Below are 21,161 nucleotides of genomic sequence, written 5' to 3'. Positions count from 1 at the left end.
ATGTGCATTTAAAATGAGTTTGGGCTCCTGCCCACATTTTTAGTAATCTCGCTCTTTTTCTTGGCAGCATCACAGTCTATCAAACTTAAATCTGGTCTGGAAAGCTTCAGTGCAGAATACATTTTCCTTGTTATTTTACATGAGGCAGTGTCACTGCATTCATGAGCTTAATTCTTCATACCAAAACATATGCATGCACTGTTTAAAGTACACTCTTCATTTCAGTAACATTTTGTCAGACGCTTCATTAGGAGGCATGTAAACAACAGAAGATGAGCAAATATTTGCAAGACCATTTCCTATACTATGAACATCGATTAGTTCTGCACAAGTTCTGCCCAACTTTGCATAAAACAACAGTACGGATTAAAGATCAAAACCAAATGTGATGTTTGGGCTGCAGGACAACCCCATACATTATTTTCATCTACTATATATAGCTTTTTTAAAAAAGAAGATGTATTTGGTTAGTCTTAACACTTAGAGACTGGCTGGAGTACTTGGAGAGATGTACGATTCTCAGTAAAGACTGATGAAAGCTAGACAGGGCTTGAGCATATCAGAAAACAACAAACAGTATGAGAAAAAAGAGGAACCAAGGAATAATAAGCCAGGCAGACTAAACTGAATTCCTGGAAAGGTAGTAGAAAAAATGGTACTATTTGTTAATCATGAAAGGATAACTAGATAGTAAGGAATCATAGTCAATCCCTAAGGAAAGAGCAGTAATTAACAGTTTATGTTGAACTGGAAGGTGTACTGACAAGTGTTTTATGGAAAGATTTGGTGCTATTCTGTATGTTAACAGCTCAGATAATGGCAAAAGGTGTACTTAAATTATTAAAACTTGGCAAATTAATTTATATTAAACAATGCTCAGGAAGAGGCATTATTGCAGAGCTGTCTATCCTGTAAATGGATGCAGGCATGTGTCCTTCACCCATGCCAGCGAGCACTGCCCCAAGGGGATTTCTAGGTCCGGTTTGGCATGTCCAGCATTCGAGGGACCATTCCCATGAAGCAGTTTGAACACAGCCACCACCAGCCTGTTCTGGAGCAACCAAAAGCTTATTGCTAGCATAGATGTGGACTGCTCTAGCCCAGCTGTCCTGAGGAGCTGGCAACATTGCAAAGCACACTGACATTATTAGTACAGAAGCTTTGAGTAGGTTGCCCGAGGGAGGGGTGAAATCATCATCACTGTTGGAAACTTTGTAAGAGGTTCTATCTGTCAGCAGCTGCTTAGTTTTAGCTGACACTGCCTTTGGGCAGGACTTTCTCAGTTCCCTATTTCTATTATGTATATGATAAAAGGTTCCTATGCATAGGATATATAAAATTCTAAGATCTTTAACCTTTAAATTATGTCACGCCTTCTATTGCTTACTTTAGCATTAGAAGAAAGAAACTCTATTTGCACTTTCCTTTCAGTGGCATACAGAACAAAAGAGAATATGTTTATTCAAGCATGATTGAAATCCCTCCTAAATTCAAAATTAGATATTTTTGAAGCTTATAAATCTGAAGTGACACGTTTCACAATACAGCTAGTGTGACATGGAAGTGACTCATCCCAGTACGAGAACACAGTGTGTCTGTGTACTGAAGCTTTATATACTGATTGTTTTTATAAGATTCTGAAGTAAAATGCAGTTCTATCAGCTAAGAACTTGCCATTTCCAGCACCACAACAGATTTGCACAGATGCTGTATGTTAGGAATTATAATTGTTATTTTTGCAATTGCCTTGCTGAACTTTACATTTTGAGTATCTCTGAGTGATACTGCTCCTGCGTACAGACTAGAATGGCTGGATAACTGCTTCACCCCATGTGCAGCATCACCACCTACTTTTCTTCATATACCAGGTGAAGCACCTCTGTGCTTTTCTCTCCTCTGTTGCCTCTGTCTCTTTGCACAGACAGGAATGATGCAAAGGAAGAGACTGGATCCACGTGTGTTCCTCCACTGCAATTTGCTTTTGCAGAGACCAGCAACTAATGGTCCCTGCACATCAGTCTCACCATGAAGAGATTGAGGAAAACAGGGAATTGGCAAGAAATGTGCAGGGGTTGAGATACTAACAAGAAGCAGAGGACTGAGAGGTAGATAGCAGTCTTGGGAGGGAATCTGATACTGGGAGACAGAAGATAAGTGACCGCAGGATGACAAACAACATGTACCCACAGCCACTCAGAAACACGAAGAGGAGGAAAACATTGCTTTCAACTTCCGCCTCCTTACTTTCTTCTCTCATTTGATTTCTTTGGTTTGTTTGGTTGTTGGGGGTTTTTTCACGCTGACGCTATAATTAATTTCCTGAGGACATGGGAGCCCAATTGCTTGGAGCTTCACATCTGCTTTGGACCCTGATTTAGAATACCAGCTGCAACTTCTACTACTGGAAGCACCTCTAATTGACCATAGGAGCTAAGTATATGGGAGCATCAAGCCAGCTTTCCAAGTGGGTTAATGTAGTAATCATGGCCACAGGAAGAGATCCAGGGTGAGTATCTGATACAGGACATTGTCCAAAGAAAGTGCCAGTGAACTATAATGAGTAAAGATACATGTATTTTGAAACTAATATTTTTTTATAAACAGGCCTCTTAGTTGCTAAATAAAAAAATGCCAGTATTAAACCATTAGTAGAAACCATGGATTTGACAACAGTGCCCAAAAAGGTAACCCTGTATTTGCGGTACCCTGTTGATGAGCCCTGCACTCACCCATGACCTGGACCATCTGGCTGCGATGCCAGGCACAGCTTCACTGCCAAGCTGCTCTGAGCAAAATGTCATGCAGCAGATTGGGGAATCAAGCCTTGCACATCTGCAGTCTTGGTAAGGACTCCACTCAGTGGTAAATAAAAAAGGCTGCAGCTCTTAAGGGTGGCAGGACGTGAGGGAAGCTGCTTGTAGCCCACGTGCCAGAGCCAGCGATCCGAGCTGGTCTGGCATCACCTCACTCCTGTCTGCAAGCCGAAGCCTCGTGCCCAGGCTGATTGCTTTAAACAGTGAGAAAGGTGCCAGAGAGCCATGTGAGCCGTGCCTCACACCTGCTCTGCATCTGAAGGGGCTGTGAATGTCTGTGCCTGGTCTCGTCGGCAGACTCAGAGCTACAGCAAAGTCACTCATTCACTAATCAAGAGCAGACCATGACTGAAACGGACAGCTAGCTTTCCCTGAAACACAGTAAAAATCACAAGAATACTTTAAAGCATAGGGTAAGGAATTACTTTCTTTCAGTACTACCTCTGGCCCTTTTTCAGCAATCACAGGACTTTTCCTAAAGCATTACCAGCAGTACAAGATCTTTAGCTCATGTTATCTACAGACAAATTCACAAAACAGGCTGGCTCTTCTAGATATGATTCCAGATTTCTGCCATTCTTATTCTTTGTCAGTATCTGTATTTATTACTCACACTGGCATGAATGTGGCTGCTTCATTTCAGGTATTTTTACATATAAAAATGTATAAGGACTATTTTCACCAATATTTAGAAGAGGTTCAGTCCTGCACTTTCTGGGCACGTACATTTCCTGACGAAGCCCAAACACTGGGGCACAGAGGGACAGCAGGAAACATCCATAAACTCAAATGCAGAATGAACATCATAAAGAAGATGCAGTAACTGGCTTGTGAAATGAAATGCAAAATCGAAGATTCCTATGCAAGGAAAGACTAACCAGAGAAAGTTTCCTTTAATGAAAGCAATAGTAAAGAATAATACACACACAGAGCTACCACTGTTCTTCATGGAAAGGTGTGAATCAACATTTTAGTTCTCTGAACTAAACCAGAATAGTCTACCATCAGGTTACTTACAAAAAGAGAAGTATATTTTTCTTCAAAGACGCTTTCTTTTAGAAGTCATCAATTGAAAAATTATGAGTCAAGCTGTGTTGGCATGAGAACAGGAATTAAGCAGGATTATAGAAAGTCTTTAACTCCGAGGAAAAAAACCAATATATCTCTTCAAGGACACCAGATCTCTGCCCTCTGATGTACAGATCACTAGAAAATCTTTTCATATTTTGACACTTTGTAAGTTATGCTACACTGCCCTAAGCTGTTCACTCTGTGTGGCATTTAATAGGATAAATTTGTCAGAAAAGAAATAAAAATTTTGAAATGGTAAGAAAAACACAGTGAAGAGGAGTGCTGCCAGAAATTGTCTTGATATGTGAAGTATCAGAACATCCAAAGGGATTCAATAGGAAGAAAAAAGAAGCATGCTGAAGAAATACTAAATACTTTATTCTTTCCAAGAAATATTGCAATATTATATTATATTATATTATGTTATGTTATGTTATGTTATATATGTTATATATATTATATTATAATTATGTTACATTTCTCTGCTGGCTTTCTGGGGACTTATTTATACAGGAAAATTTTTTAGCAGTACAGACTAAGTGTATTAGCTAACCTGTTGATAAGTCTCTATGTAGGTTTTTTTTCCTATTCCAAGCAAATCAGAGTAAATCACATCACATTTATTGCACATTAAAATTTGTCTATTTGAGGACTTACTGTGGAGTTGCTAGAGTAGTGTAAAATTCAAACCCAAGGTTAATTGCATGCTAATTTCTATATACAGATGAATGCAAAAACACCACTTCTGGCTCAGGAAATCCCTGAGCTGCAGATGTTGAGGCCACGAGAGGCAAATAAGGAGCTACCACTTGATGTTTGCCAAGTCTTGTGCTCTTCATTAAGCACCTGGTTTTGGACACCATCAGGGACAGGATGCTAGGCTAAACAAACCTTTGATATGACCCAGTAGAGCTCTTCTTGAATTGTGATAAAAGCCAAATTTACTAGCTTAATTCAAGTAGACATCCCTATCAATTCTGTTGTGTAGGCCTGATAGGGCTCTACAGGGATCCACGTTGCCACAGCTGGACAAAATGTCTCACAGAAGACAGGTCATATAAACACTTTCAGTCAGCCCTTTCTGCTGTTCTTTGTCACTTCAGGACACTTCAGATGCCAGTCTGTAGACCATTTCAAGCAGACTTGGATAAAGTTCGGAAATCTATTCAGTATAATGGAATTTTTCCAAGTGTGTTTAAAAAAATAACGAATAGAACTGCTGGGTTTTGACAATAAACAGGACTCTATATCTGAGTTTCAGCCGTATAAAAATATGCTGCATTAAAATTAATTTCAGTGTATATTGTTTTCCAAACAGCAATTGTCCCCCAACTCCTCCAATTACTGACTTCATATGGGCTTTAGAGGATATTGACAGGTACCAAGAAATACTTAGAAATAGTATTCAGGCAGGAATTAGAAATATGAAATTTTGGTCATAACTGACCACTTCCCTTTGCTTTGGGCATTGCAATTAGCCCTAAGGTAAACTTTAAGGTTTTTGATTAGCCAAAACCACCTCATCAGCTAAGCTAGGCTTACAAACCTAAGGCAGAAGCCATCATCCTCAAAGGGCAGGGTACAGGACTGAACTTATTGCTAGGACTTGCCATTCCCAACAATGTCTTGAGCAGCCAGGGACACATTATCATCCCTTCTCTAACGTTATTTGCAGTAGGCTATTGACCTCTCTCCCAAGCAGCTGGTTTGCTGGCATCTCTACCCCAGTAGGAGTTCCTCTGGCCCAGGTCTTGTGCCATATATGGCACATATGCCTACTGAGAAGGAGGACCAAACAGCCTCGCTGGTTTTCTTGGATCTAAGAGCTTATTTTGTGGTCACCTACAGCTAGGAGGGAGAGCCTATCCCTTCCTCTTTTCTAATTCGGCATGGCATGGAGGGCTGCTACAGGGACATGATGGCTGTGACTGAGTAGTCCTGGAGCATGTCTTCTTCTTGCTCCCTTTGGTACAGTCCCTGCCAGTGCACTGTGCAAGGCTGGCAGGGACAGTGAGTGACATCGGTCCACTTCTGGACAGGGATAAGGACAGGGAGAGGATAAACCACAGTTCTCGAGCCAGTAGCACCTGATTAGACACCACAAAAATGACATTGATGGAGGGTGCTTGTGGCATCTGTGCTTTGATCTCATGTTAGTGGAAAGCTTAAGCCTGACGTGGGTGCTAGCACTGCCCATATGGCCACCAGTCAGGCAGCCAGGAGAGCAGTGCTGCTTCCTACGGTGTTGGCCATGCCTCCTCCCTGCCTCTGCCACATTTTCTGCTTGCTTTCTTTAGTTTTTCCAACAGCATAGGCCTTAGCTCATCAAAAGTGCATAATTCTGTATACCATCCTAAAAGCATAATCCTGTATACCACTACTGGCCACAGAATTATAGAATAGTTTACACTGGAAGAGACCTCTAGAGGTCATTTGGTTGAACCCCTTGCTCAAAGCAGGGCCTCAAAGCTATATACTGTTTCAAAGGTTGCTCAGGACCTTTTCCAGCTGAGTTTTGAGTATTTCTACAACCATGGATGACATTTCCATAGAAAAATTTATCTATGTTAACACACTAAGTGTGAGAACAGGCAGAAACTGTTTACAAAATTCACCCTGAATGACACTTTAATTGTTTGAGCTATCAAACACCATATGAATAATTGAGCGAAAAAAAACCACCTTATGAATATTTGCAGTGAGTTATGATAAAGTATTAAACTTCTGGAACTGAAATGATTCTAGTACTCGGTGCAATTTCAGTCAAATTATAAAAGCGCACAAGAAGCAATGTAAAATAGTTAAAGGAACAAAATTCATAGAATGTGCTTGTCTCTTGTGATTCTTTAGCTGAATGCAAATAGCTTTCATGCAAAATCTAAGGATTTCCTTCCTTTTTATCTTATTTCTAGCTTCCTCATTTATTTAAAATCCCTTCCCTCTTTTGTGTCACTATGCTAAGTTTTTATATGATTAAATTTCACATCTCCAGTAATTATAACATAACCAGTTTTTAGTGGCATAATCAATTCCCTTTCATTTTTAATACAACTAAGAATGAACAGCTTCACTGTTATGTGCTCTAAATGTAGCTGCTTTGACAAATAATCAGTCAAGAAGTGAAATGTTCTCTTCTTCCCCAGACATTTTTTATCTTTGCAATGTGTGGAGATTGCACATTTCTACTTTCCCATTTCCTGTTAAAAAATTTGTTGTAAACAGATTTAACTCTGAACAGATCCTAAATTTTGATTGTTTTTAAATGTATCATTAAGAGAGAGTACACAGCAAACTGTGCCTTTAAGAGAAGCTTACTTTCACATAGCAGCTGAACAACAATCACCATCCCATGTGGTAGCTCTGAAATTAAAAGCACTATCACCAGGAGAAAAGGCTGCTGTTCCCACTGCCCAGTAATAAAAAATGATCTTCTTGCAACATGGGGTGCAGGAGAAATCTTTGGGCAGATGGGACATGTAATCAAGCCTCATTACTATTCCACCTGCCTCTTGATAGCTGATTCATCCCCGTCTCTCCCCGCACTGATCACAGGCATCGTACACCCGATATACCTTTCTTTCTTCCTATTTTTTTTGCTTCCTGCCACCCCCCCAAGAGTAGACCCCAAGCTGGCCAGATCCAACAGGTGTAATTACAGGCACCTTTTCTTCAAACTGAACGTGTCCCAGGACACCAGAGGGGTGTTCTTTGTTCTCTAACAGTTTTTTTTAAAAACAAATGTCTCCGCTTTCCACAGTATCTTTGCAGAGAAAGTGCTTGCCTGTAAGCTTTCTCTCAGTGGCTTCTTGGGTTGCAAAACAGCCCATACGGTTCCTCTGTAGTTCTCTGGGAGAAACCCCTTCCTTTCCATCACCCCAGAGGCTTCCCCACAAGTCCACTTTCTGTTCCTCTTAGGAAAACCCCGATTTCCTTCCCATCCTCTGCGCTCCAGCACGATGCTCCAAAGCATCCCCCTACCCTGTGCACACTCACCACTCTCAAGGAAGGAACCATCTCCTCATCTTTCTAGATGGTTCTGCCCTATGACAGACATCAGGAGCCAGGGCAAGGAGGAAAGGCTGCCTGTCTTCTTCCCTGATCCCCAGCTGTGGCCTTTCCAAAGAACGCAGAGTACCTGTGCAAATAGGAACAAGCATACAAATATTTTACACCCTCCACTCCCTCCCCGTCCACACACGGGCCCTCTTCCCTGGTCTGAACAGCGCAGCTGGGCTCCTGGGGCAACAGTTCACTTCAGCTGGCTTTTTCTCTTGGCTCTCTCCTATGCAAAGCATGCTCACCCCCCATTGCTTCCCCATAACCAGGAGTCCTATCCTCCTGCAGGAACCAACCATCCCCCGAAGCCCCTGCACTTCTCCCAGCAGCATCCGCATTTCCCAGACCTCTGCTTTGCCGACCCATTGCTGGCCAGCCCAGCCTTGCCTGGCTCTCCCAGGGATGGTCAGCACTTCTGGACCAATTATTGGCCTTTCACTTTGATCTCCTTTTGTTTGGACACCTCACACTGTATTTTTGTACCATCCTCTTACCAACCTCAGTTTTTGTTTCTCACTGCACGAACCCCTATTCTTCCCATTACTGAATATTATTTCCTCCTATCTCCAGAACCTCTGTCCCATCATCAACCTCTTCTGGTGGACCACGGAACAACTGCAAGTCCTACATGTATATTCCTAACTGTTGACTATAAAGGAGAATTATGTCAACTAGTTCTAAAAGTAGGTGAGATTAATTTCATCTAGCTGTCTAGATCAAGAGTCTGGATAAAAAGGCAGTATAATGGTTGCACTGTGTGCATTCTCCTGAAATGAGAGCAAATATTTCCTCAGAGGAACCAGAACCACTAACCATATCCTTAAAATGCTTTTAGATATCATTATTTAACAGATAGTGAATTAAAAATTGCGCCCTGCGGAATGTCATAGAAGGGAGAAAGCTGGGTATGTCAGATAAGGACACGGATGAAAAGAGACAAAATGAACCCTAACTGTTCCTGTGTCCGGATACAGTGACATCAGGACAACTTTATGCTTATGGAGCAGTTCAAACCTTTCCTATTGGCCCCGGAAAATCTGGCTCTTGCCCATTGGAATCTGGCCTGAAGTTCATTTCACAACTATCTATCTATTCTGTTTGTATTTATAGATCTTTCTTACATTTTGTTCCAGATTACTCTTCACTTCCTTTTTCAGTCTCCTAGTTTCAGAAACTTAAATGACAAAATTAAACACTTCCAGTTCATAAACTTCTTTTTAGATTCCTGCTTTAGCCAAGGAACTGCAGCTAATATTTTCTTTTCTGTTCCAAGTTACCGGTACCGATATTAGCAAATAGTTTCTCTGTAAATTGGTATTCTTTAGGAGGAGGAGGATGTTCCATTCTTCTTTGTACATCTGTCTGCCATGGCTGTGTCATTGTCTGACATTACAGAAAGTTACAATGGTGAATTCTTCCACAGCTTTTCCTTCCCTAAAGGCAATAACTACTTCTTACATTCTAATAAGTTCAATAAGTTCAAGAATCAATTACTTTTTTAGCCATGTTATAGTTACAATTTAGGTATATAATGTAAATGGTGAGAAAAGGCAGGACATTCTTTCTAAAATACCACCCTAATATAAAGAAAGAAAGAAAGGGCAAGCAACTGAGAAAGTAGGTCTCCATATCTTGTCTATGTGGAGAGGCATTTTATAAATGCTATTATGTTGCACGTAAGCCCAAATCCAGAATCCATGTGGAAGCTGGACAGATTGGCAAATTGTGGTCCCCCAAATCTCTGTTTACAGCAGCTTAACCTTGAAGGTTCCTAGGCCTGGTAAAAAGCTTGATTTTGGCACTAAATTTCCCCCATATCTGTTTCTGGGTATGTGTCCAAGCACCTCGATGAGCACCTATTTCATACCTCCGTATAAGTAGTGTCTTTAATATCTGACTCATCTGAGGAGCATTCTTGGAGCACGGCTATTAGCTAGGATTTGGTATGAAATACAGTGGCAGCCACAGCTTTCCTTCAGAAATCTAGCTGCAGGAGAGGAATTTGGAATCCAAAACCTGAGAGGAAACAAACTTTGAGAAGAAAAAGCATCATACTGGGATGTACAAACCAAAGTTTCTTGTAAATTCCTTTTCACTGACAGGGGATAAGGATGGGGGGAAATGCAGATCATAACCAGTATTTCTTAGAACAAGTTTTTTTTCACTAAGCTGTTATTACTAATAGAATCAAGCTATTATAATAAATAGCAAATAACTATTCACACAACACATTCACTTCTTCACTCGCAGAGTTCACTCACAGCTACCTGGTTGAAGCAGTATTTGGAAACGAATCCCAGCTGTATACTCAGTTGCAGAAAGCCATACTGGCACTCCAGGGGATTCTCGGGAGATGTTTGGAAAGTCCCTCAGAGGGTCATACCCTTCATTATCAGATAGCAGCTGCTGCTGTCTTGGATGTGGTCCAAATTATACAATCCTCTGCTGACGCTTATGTGCACTGGTAGCCTTGTACGGTCCCAGCAAACTTTTGGTTCACTTCTCACAGACGCAACAGGACTACTAGTCTGTAAAGCTTAGCGGTCCTTGGAAACTTTCACAAACTAACTTCTCATTAGGCACCTTTCCTGTCTTTGGCCTATTGTTTTCTGGTAACCATTTCTCTGTGCAAACCTATAGATCCTGTAGAACCAATTCAGACAGAAGGGTCCTTTATGGCAAGTGTTACAATGGTGGATTGATCTTTTTGGTCTGCTCAGTGTTGTTAGGATCTCACCTGAAATATCTTATCCACTGATGCAATGTACTGTCAGAAGGACCTACATACCACAGAGCAGGGTCTAGAAGGGAACAGCAAAAAGGATTAGAGACCTAGAAGACGTAGTCAGTGAAGTAAAAAGGGAAGAACTAATGTTGCTATCAGAAAATATGGAGAGGAGACGTGACAAGAGCTATCAAATATATAAGAATCTGTCTCAGAAACTGCTAGAGCAGTACAGCACAGCACATAAGTAGTCTTAAATTACAACACTTTCATTAGATGTTTATTAGGGTAAACTTTCAAATGTCAGGGATAAAGAAGCAATGAGACACACTGTTTCACAAGATGGTAAAGACAAATCATTACTGCCATTTAAGAACATGCTAGACTAGGAAAAGTGGATGCTCATTCATGCATAGAAATTTAATAATCCCATCCCTCCTTCCTGTTATTTTTGCTTTTATGATAAATTGTTCTGTTTAAGAAGAACTTTTACTTAGAACCAGGCTGCCTGGCTGAGGCAGGGAGCTGGTCCTGCTTCGAGCAGGGACCTTCACCAGATGAGCTTGGAGGTCCTGTCCAACCTGTGCAATTCTGCCAGTCTGTGCTGGAGATCAGGGTGGCATTTTCAGAATACCTGCCGATCTGAATATACTTTTTGGAGCATGCTAAGGAGCATGTTCTCACAGTTGCCTGCAGTGAGCATGGTTCTTCTTGTGCCTAAACGTGATGCTGGACCCATGCAGAGACTGGAACCTCCTGAGTGTTCACTTACACAGTGTAGCTCCATGTGTATGTTCAACAGTCCTCCCAGGTACTACAGTTTGTGAGCAGATCTCTGGATCTGCCTTGCAAGATTGCTTGTTCCTGCTAGTAAAGAAAGCAAGAAGCATCCCGTGCAAAACGAACTAGAATTTCCATGGGAGAAAATTGCTTTGCCTTAAGAATTCTTGTATTCCAGTGCTTTAATTCCTTTCAAAATCAGGCCCAAGATTACCCTGCTTCTTAAACTGTTGCCTGCTCATTTTGTTCAATATTGGTCACAAGACAATTTGATTCATGAGTTCCAGAGTCAGCATCACCACAGTATATGGCATTGTCAAAACTGGCTGTAATTGTTTGTTGATCACGTCTTTTTTTATAGAAGAAATAGAATGTAAGGCCAGTTCCTGATAGCAGAAGGAAGATCAGTATAGCAATCATCCCACCTAAACTATTTGCAGATGAAGCAGCAGCTTCATTTTTTGATGCTGTGAAAGACAAAACAGAACAATTACTACAAATGGCCAGAGACTGCTATTGCATAAAACAAACATCTCCCTAAGTAAACCACCTGAGTGAACTGTAAAAGTACTGAACAGCCATAATAGCAGTTAAAATAGATGCATGTTCCAGATGGACAATGCAAAGTTGGGCTCAATTCTATATTCCTTTTAAAAGGAGCATTATATTGTACTACAGTATTTGTAAAGCAAAAAAAAAAAAAAAAATCAGTAAGACATCCAGTTTGACAGAAGAGCTCTCCTTTTAAACAGATTTAAAATAAAATCATCTGTGACAGTTCAATGGGTATTTAAATGAAACTTTTCTGGAGGCAATTTCACTTGTAAATAATAAATGCCTATAAAATTGTTGAAATTTCTGTTTAATGGGCTTATAAGAATCCAGCTTACCTTTATTGACAGGTGAATCATGGGTTGGCTCAACTTCAATAACTTTAAAATTAAAAAATATATATTATACACGGTTTGCAAGCAACCATTCAAAGATGAAATAAATACGTATTTTTACTTTGCGTTCCTATCAAATTTTAAATAATCATAGAATGGTTTGGGTTGGCAGGGACCTTAAAGATCATGTAGTTCCAACTCACCTGCCATGGGCAGGGACACCTTCCACTAGATCAGGTTGCTCAAAGCCTTATCGAACCTGGCCTTGAACACTTCCAGGGAGGGGGCATCCACAACTCCTCTAGGCAACCTGTTCCAGTGTCTCACCACCCGCACAGTAAAGAATTTCTTCCTAATACCTAATCTAAATCTACCCTCTTTCAGTTTAAAACCATTACCCCTCGTCCTATCACTACACTCACTGATAAAGAGCGCCTCCCCATCTTTCCTGTAGGCCCCCTTTAGGTACTGGAAGGCTGCTCTGCTCCCCAGAGCCTTCTCTTCTCTAGGCTAAACAACCCCAACTCTCTCAGCCTGTCCTCACAGGGGAGGTGCTCCAGCCCCCTGATCATGTTCGTGGCCCTCCCCTGGGCCCACTTGAGTAGGTCCATGTCTTTCCTGTGCTGGGGCCCCCAGAGCTGAACACAGTACATGGACATGAAAAATATATGAAAACAATTTTCCTGACAATTCAGGCTGAATCCATCAAATGTTCTTGTTAAAAATATTTGTAAAAAAAAAAAAAAAACAACCAAAAAAAAAATTGTGTCACTATTAATTGTTTTGAACACTTTTTTTGGTAGGGGAGAGAGATGTTCGAAGTTTTTACACTTCCACAGTGTAAGGCTTCACACTGAAGAACTCAATTTTTTACGCTTGCAAAAGTGAAAAGCACATTTGTACTTAACAGCATTTAAGCTGTATTTTTAGGCAATTTCCTTTTCCTCCCTCCATTGCTTGGGGAGTATGATTCAATTAACTGCTTGCAGGACTGGCTGCCTGGGCCCTACAAAGTTCATGGATGACTCCATTGCCAACCTGCCGACGTGGAGATCCACAAGCAGGAGATTCAATTGGTTCCACATTGCATCTATGCAATCGATTGCATTCCACTATTTGTGCAGTGGATCTGTTTGCCAATGGCAAATCTGGCCTATTTCATACTGTCTCCCAGTTGATCTGTGCAAACACAGCCGAATCCATGTCTATACAGTGACTCACGCTAGCTGCATGTGTGCAGATTTACATCCTTCACACTTCACGCAACACTGCTATGCACGCAAGTGGGACTCACCCCAGCCTGTGACACATTCAGGTTTCGCATTGGTTGACATCCAAAAAACTACAGGCCACAGGTAACCATTAGAAATGAAATGTACTATGCTGTTTCGTTGTCTTGGCAAGTCTCCCTATGCCTTTGTCAGCAGAGAAATGAATTGGGCTCCACCGCCCACCCTTACTTGGCACTTTCTGCTTGTTCGTCCAGCAGATCCCAGCACACTTCACTGCTACCAGCAGTACCAGTGAAGAACCTACCTTCTTTCTGCAGGAGCTCAGTGACTCTGCACTTCTGCCCCTCAGCTTAGCTATCAGGAGAGTGTCTGCTTTTCCTCTCAGCACTAGTTTAGTCATCCATTCATCTTCTACTGCCCCTTGCAGCACTCTAACCATAATTACTATGAATTTTCTCCAAAGTCTCAACAGGTGATATGTTCTGCCCTACCCCAGGGTACAGCAAATGCCAAGAAATCAATGCTTTTAAACTGAGAGGAGGAAACGGTGACTCAGGTTCTTCTCCAACAATATTTCTCATTGTCCTTAACAGAAGTTACTCTTGGCTTTGATGCAGATGCACATGCGTCAGCATCAATGCATAAAGCATACCCAGTGCATAAGCAGTTTTGCTTGATGTATATTAACCACTACTTCTAAAATAACCCAGTGCACAGAAATTCAGTACTTACTTTTCGGGATTTTGCAAATAAAATTCTGCTCAACAGAGCAGTAATAGTTGCTCCAGGTTCCACTTGAGACATCCATCTCAACACAGTGTTCATCAAAAATTACTGTAGGCTCTTCTTTTTCCCAATTGACAAATTCTACCGCACTTCTGTCTGTCCATATCCATTCCCCTAAAATTAAAAGTATTACCTAGTGAGTGAATGAAGTGGGGAATCATTTCCAGTCTACTGGGCACAACATTGGATATGGAATTTATTAGTTGATTAAATTAGCATCACAGAGGGCTCATTTCTCACTCTTTTAACAGCCAGAGATATTCAGGTGGGAGTGTACCACATGTAAATGCTCACAGACAAAGTTAACTCCATTAGCCTTCAGGGCCATGGCTGTCAGCGATGTAAGGAAGATGCGCCCAGGCTACCCAAGGACTTTTAGCTGAAGCCAGTGCCCAGGACTCACCTGTGCCTGGGAGCCTTAAGAAAAGCAGAGCACCCGTGCAAGCCATGCTCTGCTGTTCAAGGATCCAGATTGCTCAGGAGATTTTCTTTATGTGTGTATCCAAGATCAGTGAATAGCTGCTTTATTAGAGCTGGATTAATCAATTATCTTTGCAGATTGAATCAGCTCTCTTTAATAATAACAACTCCCTGCTCATCTCCTGCTGAGGCCCATCAGGCAGGAATAATTGCCATCTCTGCTCCCTCAGGGTGTGCTTTCATGGCAGCATATCAGGACGTGTACTGTTAGTTTTCAGTTAGAACAGAGGAACCTGGCCCACTATGCAACAAGGTGCCTGCCATTACCGGTGGTGAGAGACAGGGACTTGGGCAGCCGTGGCCAAGGCCACTCACTGCAGCCCAGTCTAGACTCACTCTGGAGATGCACCCTCAAAGTCTGCCATGAAAAACAGGCTTCAGAATTACAACAGTATAGAAAACAGGATCAAATTTGCAGTTTAAAAAAAAAAAAGCTGAAATATTTTTAGATTAAAATAAAAAGTTCCACCAAAAAATTTATGAAAAAACCCTGAAATTTAGATTAAGAAATGTTGCTAGGCAGCTTATATGAGCTGCTATCCCCTGTGTTGTTTAGAAATAAATTTCAATTTAAGGCTGCCTCAACTTTTATTTACAAGACAACATTTTTCTTAAAAGACTGACACCAGTTAAATGTCAAGCAATTTGATTAAAAAAAAAGTGACAGGAAACATTTTAATCAACTACTGCAGTGCTAAGCTAGAACCTTTTACATACTGAAATATACTCTAATTACAGTAAAGATACAAAAAGTGTAGACCTCTTGGTGGTTTATGTTTTAAGTATTTTAGTAGAAAAGCTATTAAACATTTAACAGTTGATTTCTCTCTGAATATTTATTTAATATTTAGTATATTAGTATTAGTATTTAGTATGTTAGTGTTATTTAGTATTCTCTCTGTTTATTTAGTATTTATTTTCATCTCAGTATGCATTGTGAAATAATTACCATCAATATTTTTGAACAATCCTATCCAAAACTTTCTGAAGTCACTTGCAAGTGGAGACAAATAAAGTAAAAGAAAGTTCATTTCAGCTGAATCTTCTATGGAAACCAGAGAAGCACCTAAAAATATCAATTAAATATTACATATAATTTCAGCAAGATTGTCCATTAGAAATTAATTATCGCAGTAAACAATCATGACATGTTTCGTGATCAGCTTTTTCATATAGTAGAAAAGCTTGATAATAAATTTAAATTAGTTGTAGCTTATAATTTATATACATACACACACATCTATGTATTATCTCTTGGTTCTGGATTAAAAAACCAAACACACAAACAACCTGTAAAATATCCTAATAAAAAACGGCACTTACCCATTTGAATACATGTCATGGAAGCATCAGGCCAGCTTTCCTCAGAAGTGGTGTGAACATAGTAGCAATGACCACGGAAGGGAATCCAATATCTACCACGCTTCGGTACAGGACACTTTCCAGGAAGCTGTGGTGGTTCACTAGGGATTAACTCTATTAAGAAGACACGCAGGTTTCAGTGGGGTCTTAAAAGCCAAGGGAAACGTACTCCTCCATCACACATCAGCCCTACCAATTTGACAGTGATTCAAGGAAAAGGAATATCCCATAGACTTAACTAATGATAAAAGATTGAACTAAACATGGTAACTAGTAGTAAACTATACTGGTAGGAGCTGGTTCTCCGATCTGCTAAAGAAGGCTTACACAGTCCAACTGCAATTGTCTTCAACAAGGCAATTTTTACTTAAAACTTGTGAAATAGAATAAGGAATGAGTCAGTATACACAAAGGATCTTGACACCACCACCACAAGCCAATGGCTTGTGCCCAGCCAGTTTGTAGCAAGGTTGGTCAGAGAAGCTGTCTGTACCTGCCCTTGTATAGACATCCTAAACTATGTAAAAGTAGACTGAGTAGCCTATTGCATCGCCTGATTAAAGCCAAGGCAGATCTTAAATGAATATAAAATTTGCTGTGAAGTATGGTGCAGAGATCATAAATTTCATATATAATTTAAAATGTGTTTGAAAATTAGGTGCAACATTTGAGCTCTAAAGTATCTCAGCAGAAGCTTCCCAGGATCTTACACTTTTAACAAATGTAAATTAATCCATTCGGCTGCTACACTGACAGAAGTTTCTTATCTCCAATATTACAAAAGATACTTTTAAATGTAAAAATATATCATTAATATATTTATAGTTAGACTAAAGTTGATCAATTCTGCAGTTCTTGACAAACAAGGATGCAGAAAAGAACTCTTGCATGTGGCATGAAATATTGCAGTTGTCTTTATGAAGAAGAAATGAAATGTCTGGAAATCACTTAAGACAGACTGGATCTGGGAGTTCTTCCTTAACAAAAGCAATAGTTTATCACAAGGCATAAACAATGCACCTATCACAATCTTTGCATGTGTGGAAAAGCTAAATTCAAATAAAGCCATTAATTTATGTTCCAGCCTCCCAAATCACATTTCTCCCATTCACAACTTACCATCGGATTGTTTACAGAGAGATAAAAATGTTTCGTTGCAAGATGCTGTCTTCCAAAAACCATCCAAATCTAAATAGACACAGGCTGTGTTCTTATTTGGTTCTCCACTGGCCCAGTTATGATACCTGCTCCTCCTTCTATCTGACCATGTGTAACGGCCACGAGCCTAAAAGTAAATGACAATAAAGATTATGTCACATACAAGAATTAGACTGAAAGAACATTAAGATTGCACTTGAAGGTATGTAAAAATCAGTAAAAATCAGAATCGCGGTTTCTCACACAGAATTAATTCTTCCTCTGTCATGAATACATAACAGTCTGGTCCAGACTTCTACTCTCCACAGCAGTTAGGGCAGTGGTCCTACAGATGTTTATTTAGCACACAACCTATGTTATTCAATTCACACCATCCGACTCATGCACTAAATGGGCAAAGGGCCTTGCTCTAACAAATGTGAATATACAGTTGAAGATTTTATCAAAGGAGTCCACATATACATACAGATCAAATAAAGATTGCAGAGAAACTATTGTCAGCATTCCTCTAACACAGGCTTCTCTGTATATTTAGAAAGCAAATAGAAAAAGCAGAAGTTCCACTGGAGAGAGGAATACTGATGACCTTTTTCGTGGGTCACGCACCACAGACCTCTGCCACCCATGCTAACAGGGCTTGTGATAGGTTTCTAGTTCTTGCAAGGACCAGCTACTACAGACAAGCTAAGTACGTAGTTTTCCAGTGGATTTCACCACTATTTGCAGAGGATGACCAACATTAGTCACATGCATGGCTCTTGTCACCCCATCCTGCGCAGCCTAGCCCCTTCTTCCTACAATCTTTGGAGGCAGGCTCCCATCCAGTTCTTTGTGCTAGTTCCTTTCCTGTCCTTTTTCCTTTGAAGTCCTTGGCCATGTTTCATCCCAGATTCCTGTCTAATCCTGGTTTTCCAGTGCCTGCTCTCACTGAAGTGTGACTCTGGTTTCTCTCACCTCAGCACCTGTGCCCTTCTCAGTCCTGTGTCCCACCAAGCTCCAGCTCTACCTATCTCCTCTTGATTTCCTCACAACTCCGCTTCCACAAATATCCAACCACATCTTTTTTCATGTTCTTTTTACATGCCTCTAGTAGATGCTTCCCCTTTCAGACCTTTCCACTCTTTGCTGACCTAGTATGTTGGCAGTTTTTCACAAGGCACTGGCTTCAGCTCCAAAAACCAGCCTAAGGTGTCCCCATTGGCAGAGGCCTGCTCCTGCCTCTACACTCACTGCACCTTGGCATTTCCCCTGTTGCCCAGCACAAGCTCTTGTAGTGCTAGGCTGTGAATTAAAACAAAACTTTAAAAAGTCTCACGAAGAAATAACTATTTTTAACCCAAAATGTTGCCATGGTATGCTCCACAACGTGTGTTCAGAAACCGCAATGTTCCCCCACATACTGCGTGTAGCAGACCATGGCATAGGAAGTGGAAACTCCATAGCCACTTTTACCACTGAAGCCACTGTCTACTGCAGCTACATCCTTGGTGGCCTTTGAAATGCAGGCGTGGCAGTTCTCACTTACATTATGGCCAAACATTTAGATGTGTAAAACCCCTGAGGTGGAGGAAAGTCAGGTACCTCAACAAGGTTTTGATGCCTGCCACACATTCATGGATCTGACCGATAGCACTCACACGGGGGCAAACAGCACCCACAGCAGTGGATCCTGTCAACCTCTGAGCAAGAAATATGGCTGATCTATGCTGATCTAGGGTAGCAGTATGATTGTCACAAGCATTTGATGGACTCACAGTGTTGCTGTTAAGACCAATCCATACAGGCTCCCCATGCTTTAATATTTGTAACCACAGGTAAGATTCAGCATAAGGATCCAAAATACTGGCAAGATCTGCAGACTGGTCTCTGCAGTTCTTCTGTGCTTCTTCCCAGCTCATTTTGTAGTTGATGACTGCATAGCGGTCATCATCATAATTGTTAAAGCCAAACATCGGAACTACGGGTTGGAATTTTTGCAGTTTGGGGTCTGTAACGAGCAAACAAACAAAAAGAAAAGTCAAATGCTTTATATTGGCTAGACATATAACACTGAGAGAAGATCTAGTGTGCTGGAGTAGTTAAGTAATTAAGAGAGGCTGGAATAACAAATTAAGATGTGTCCCAACTATCACTGCAGTGATGAAAGCCATGTTTTCATGTTCTGTGACAAAATTTTCTAATTCTTGTCAGAATGACCTTTTAGCATAAATATCTGAATCACCTCCAGGAACATGCCTTGTAAGCCCTAGACCTTCCCAAAGCATACCGTAACAATGTAGCGCATTAAAGGGAACAAGTCCTCCCCTTTTTCCATGATATATCAACATCTGTTGTATTTCTGACAAGGAACAGAGTACGGTAAGCACACCATGAGTAAGCAGAGGGATATAACTGCTGATGATGAAATTGCCTGAGTAAGACTGTAAAGAAAATGAAGCAGGGAAGTTTTTAAAAATAAAGAAGTTGCAGTGCTTTTAAGTACAACAGTAGAATTTCAGTTTTGAAGAATGTACTCATATAAAGACAAAGTACTGTTCTCTTTCTCTCCCACTTGATCGCCAAAAATAGTAAAATACATGATGATCCATAGATTTTTTTATTTCTTTTTATTTACTGGTCTAGTCCTTAAAATAGGAAAGGTTAAGAGTTTTTCTCCAAAAAATAAAATGTGTGCTCATTTTGTTAAAATGGTCTGTAGTGCATGTGATACCATGAGATTAACTTCAGTTAAAATCAGGTTGAATACAGGAAAGACGCTTTTAACACCGGTTTGACATAACCACAATAAATCAGCTGTACTAGAAAGTGGTGAAAGAAAACTCACCAGAATTTTTCTGGCATATGTAGCTTTTGCTTGTTTTACATTCTTCATCTTTCCATTTCCCTGACTGTTCAATAGGGTTCTTCATCATAAAGACACATTCATCCTACAGGGGAAATGAGATTAACATGAAAAACATGCGTATTGATGGGAAACATTCCTACTCCTGCTGGGTATACAGACTCACCTATCACACGCAGGCACACACAGATGAATAATTTGAAGGTCATATATATGAACTCATATAAGCAATGGTCAGGAGCAATAATATGACAATAAGCATTTACAGCTCATCACTAGGAAAGTTTGTACTTGGATGATGGAGAGAGTTGCAAAGCACAGCACAGAGGCGGGAAGAAGCGTCTGGGACTATCTGTATGAATATAATCTCTGTGCATGCACACGTGTGAGTGGTGTGTGTGTGTGCAGGTGGACATGCGTGTGCTAGGTCTGGCCCATGGGACATTTCAGCTCTGTTGCTGTTTTTCTGGAGGTTATGGGGAAACTCTCCTCAGCACTGAAGCTTGCCTGGAGAGCCGAAATCCTCTTCCTGCTCCGATCCAGCACTAGGATCCAAAGCTGTCACCACAGTGCAGTAACGTAGAGGTAGCGATCAGAAACAACCTTTTGTGGGGGACACATCTCAAACCCTTTCCACTGCAATTTGGGCTCTTTACCTTCCTCCTTTTCCTTCCACAGCATGAGAAGCTGCTGCTTGGCTTTCTGAAGCAGGAGGCAGCAGCTCTCCCCACCTCATATCAGCCTAACCTCATGCTACCTCCGAACCCCCACAGGGGCAGTAGCCCAGGTCTCGGCACAAGTGAAGGAAGGTGTATGTGGAGCAACTTGTATAGGGAAATGGGCATAACCTTCTACAGAAAGCATACACGTGTGAGATGGGGAAGTCCTGGAGATCCCAAAACCCAGCTCTAGCCTGGATGGCAGCAGAGGTCAGACCTCACATAACTTTTTCCCGTTTTAGCTGGACTC

At 40.9% G+C, this 21,161-nt stretch overlaps 1 protein-coding gene across 1 annotated transcript in view; it reads right to left on the bottom strand.

Annotated features, from left to right (window-relative positions):
* Window positions 1-10,978: 10,978 nt before the first annotated feature.
* LOC103922413 (macrophage mannose receptor 1-like) overlaps window positions 10,979-21,161 on the bottom strand; it is a 32,626-nt gene continuing 22,443 nt past the window's right edge. The window contains exons 24-31 of the mRNA XM_009330551.1: window positions 20,175-20,277; window positions 19,105-19,337; window positions 17,312-17,477; window positions 16,154-16,306; window positions 15,780-15,896; window positions 14,297-14,464; window positions 12,336-12,377; window positions 10,979-11,912 (exon numbers count right to left, since the gene is read on the bottom strand). Of these exons, the coding sequence (XP_009328826.1) occupies window positions 11,668-11,912; window positions 12,336-12,377; window positions 14,297-14,464; window positions 15,780-15,896; window positions 16,154-16,306; window positions 17,312-17,477; window positions 19,105-19,337; window positions 20,175-20,277 (1,227 nt within the window). The 3' untranslated portion in view covers window positions 10,979-11,667. The remainder of the gene's footprint in view (window positions 11,913-12,335; window positions 12,378-14,296; window positions 14,465-15,779; window positions 15,897-16,153; window positions 16,307-17,311; window positions 17,478-19,104; window positions 19,338-20,174; window positions 20,278-21,161) is intronic.

Source organism: Pygoscelis adeliae, unplaced genomic scaffold, assembly GCF_000699105.1.
Source record: "Pygoscelis adeliae isolate BGI_AS28 unplaced genomic scaffold, ASM69910v1 Scaffold27, whole genome shotgun sequence".
Taxonomy (NCBI): Eukaryota; Metazoa; Chordata; class Aves; order Sphenisciformes; family Spheniscidae; genus Pygoscelis; species Pygoscelis adeliae.
The sequence above is the reverse complement of the archived record's forward strand: the minus strand, read 5'-3'. Positions and strand labels throughout refer to the sequence as shown.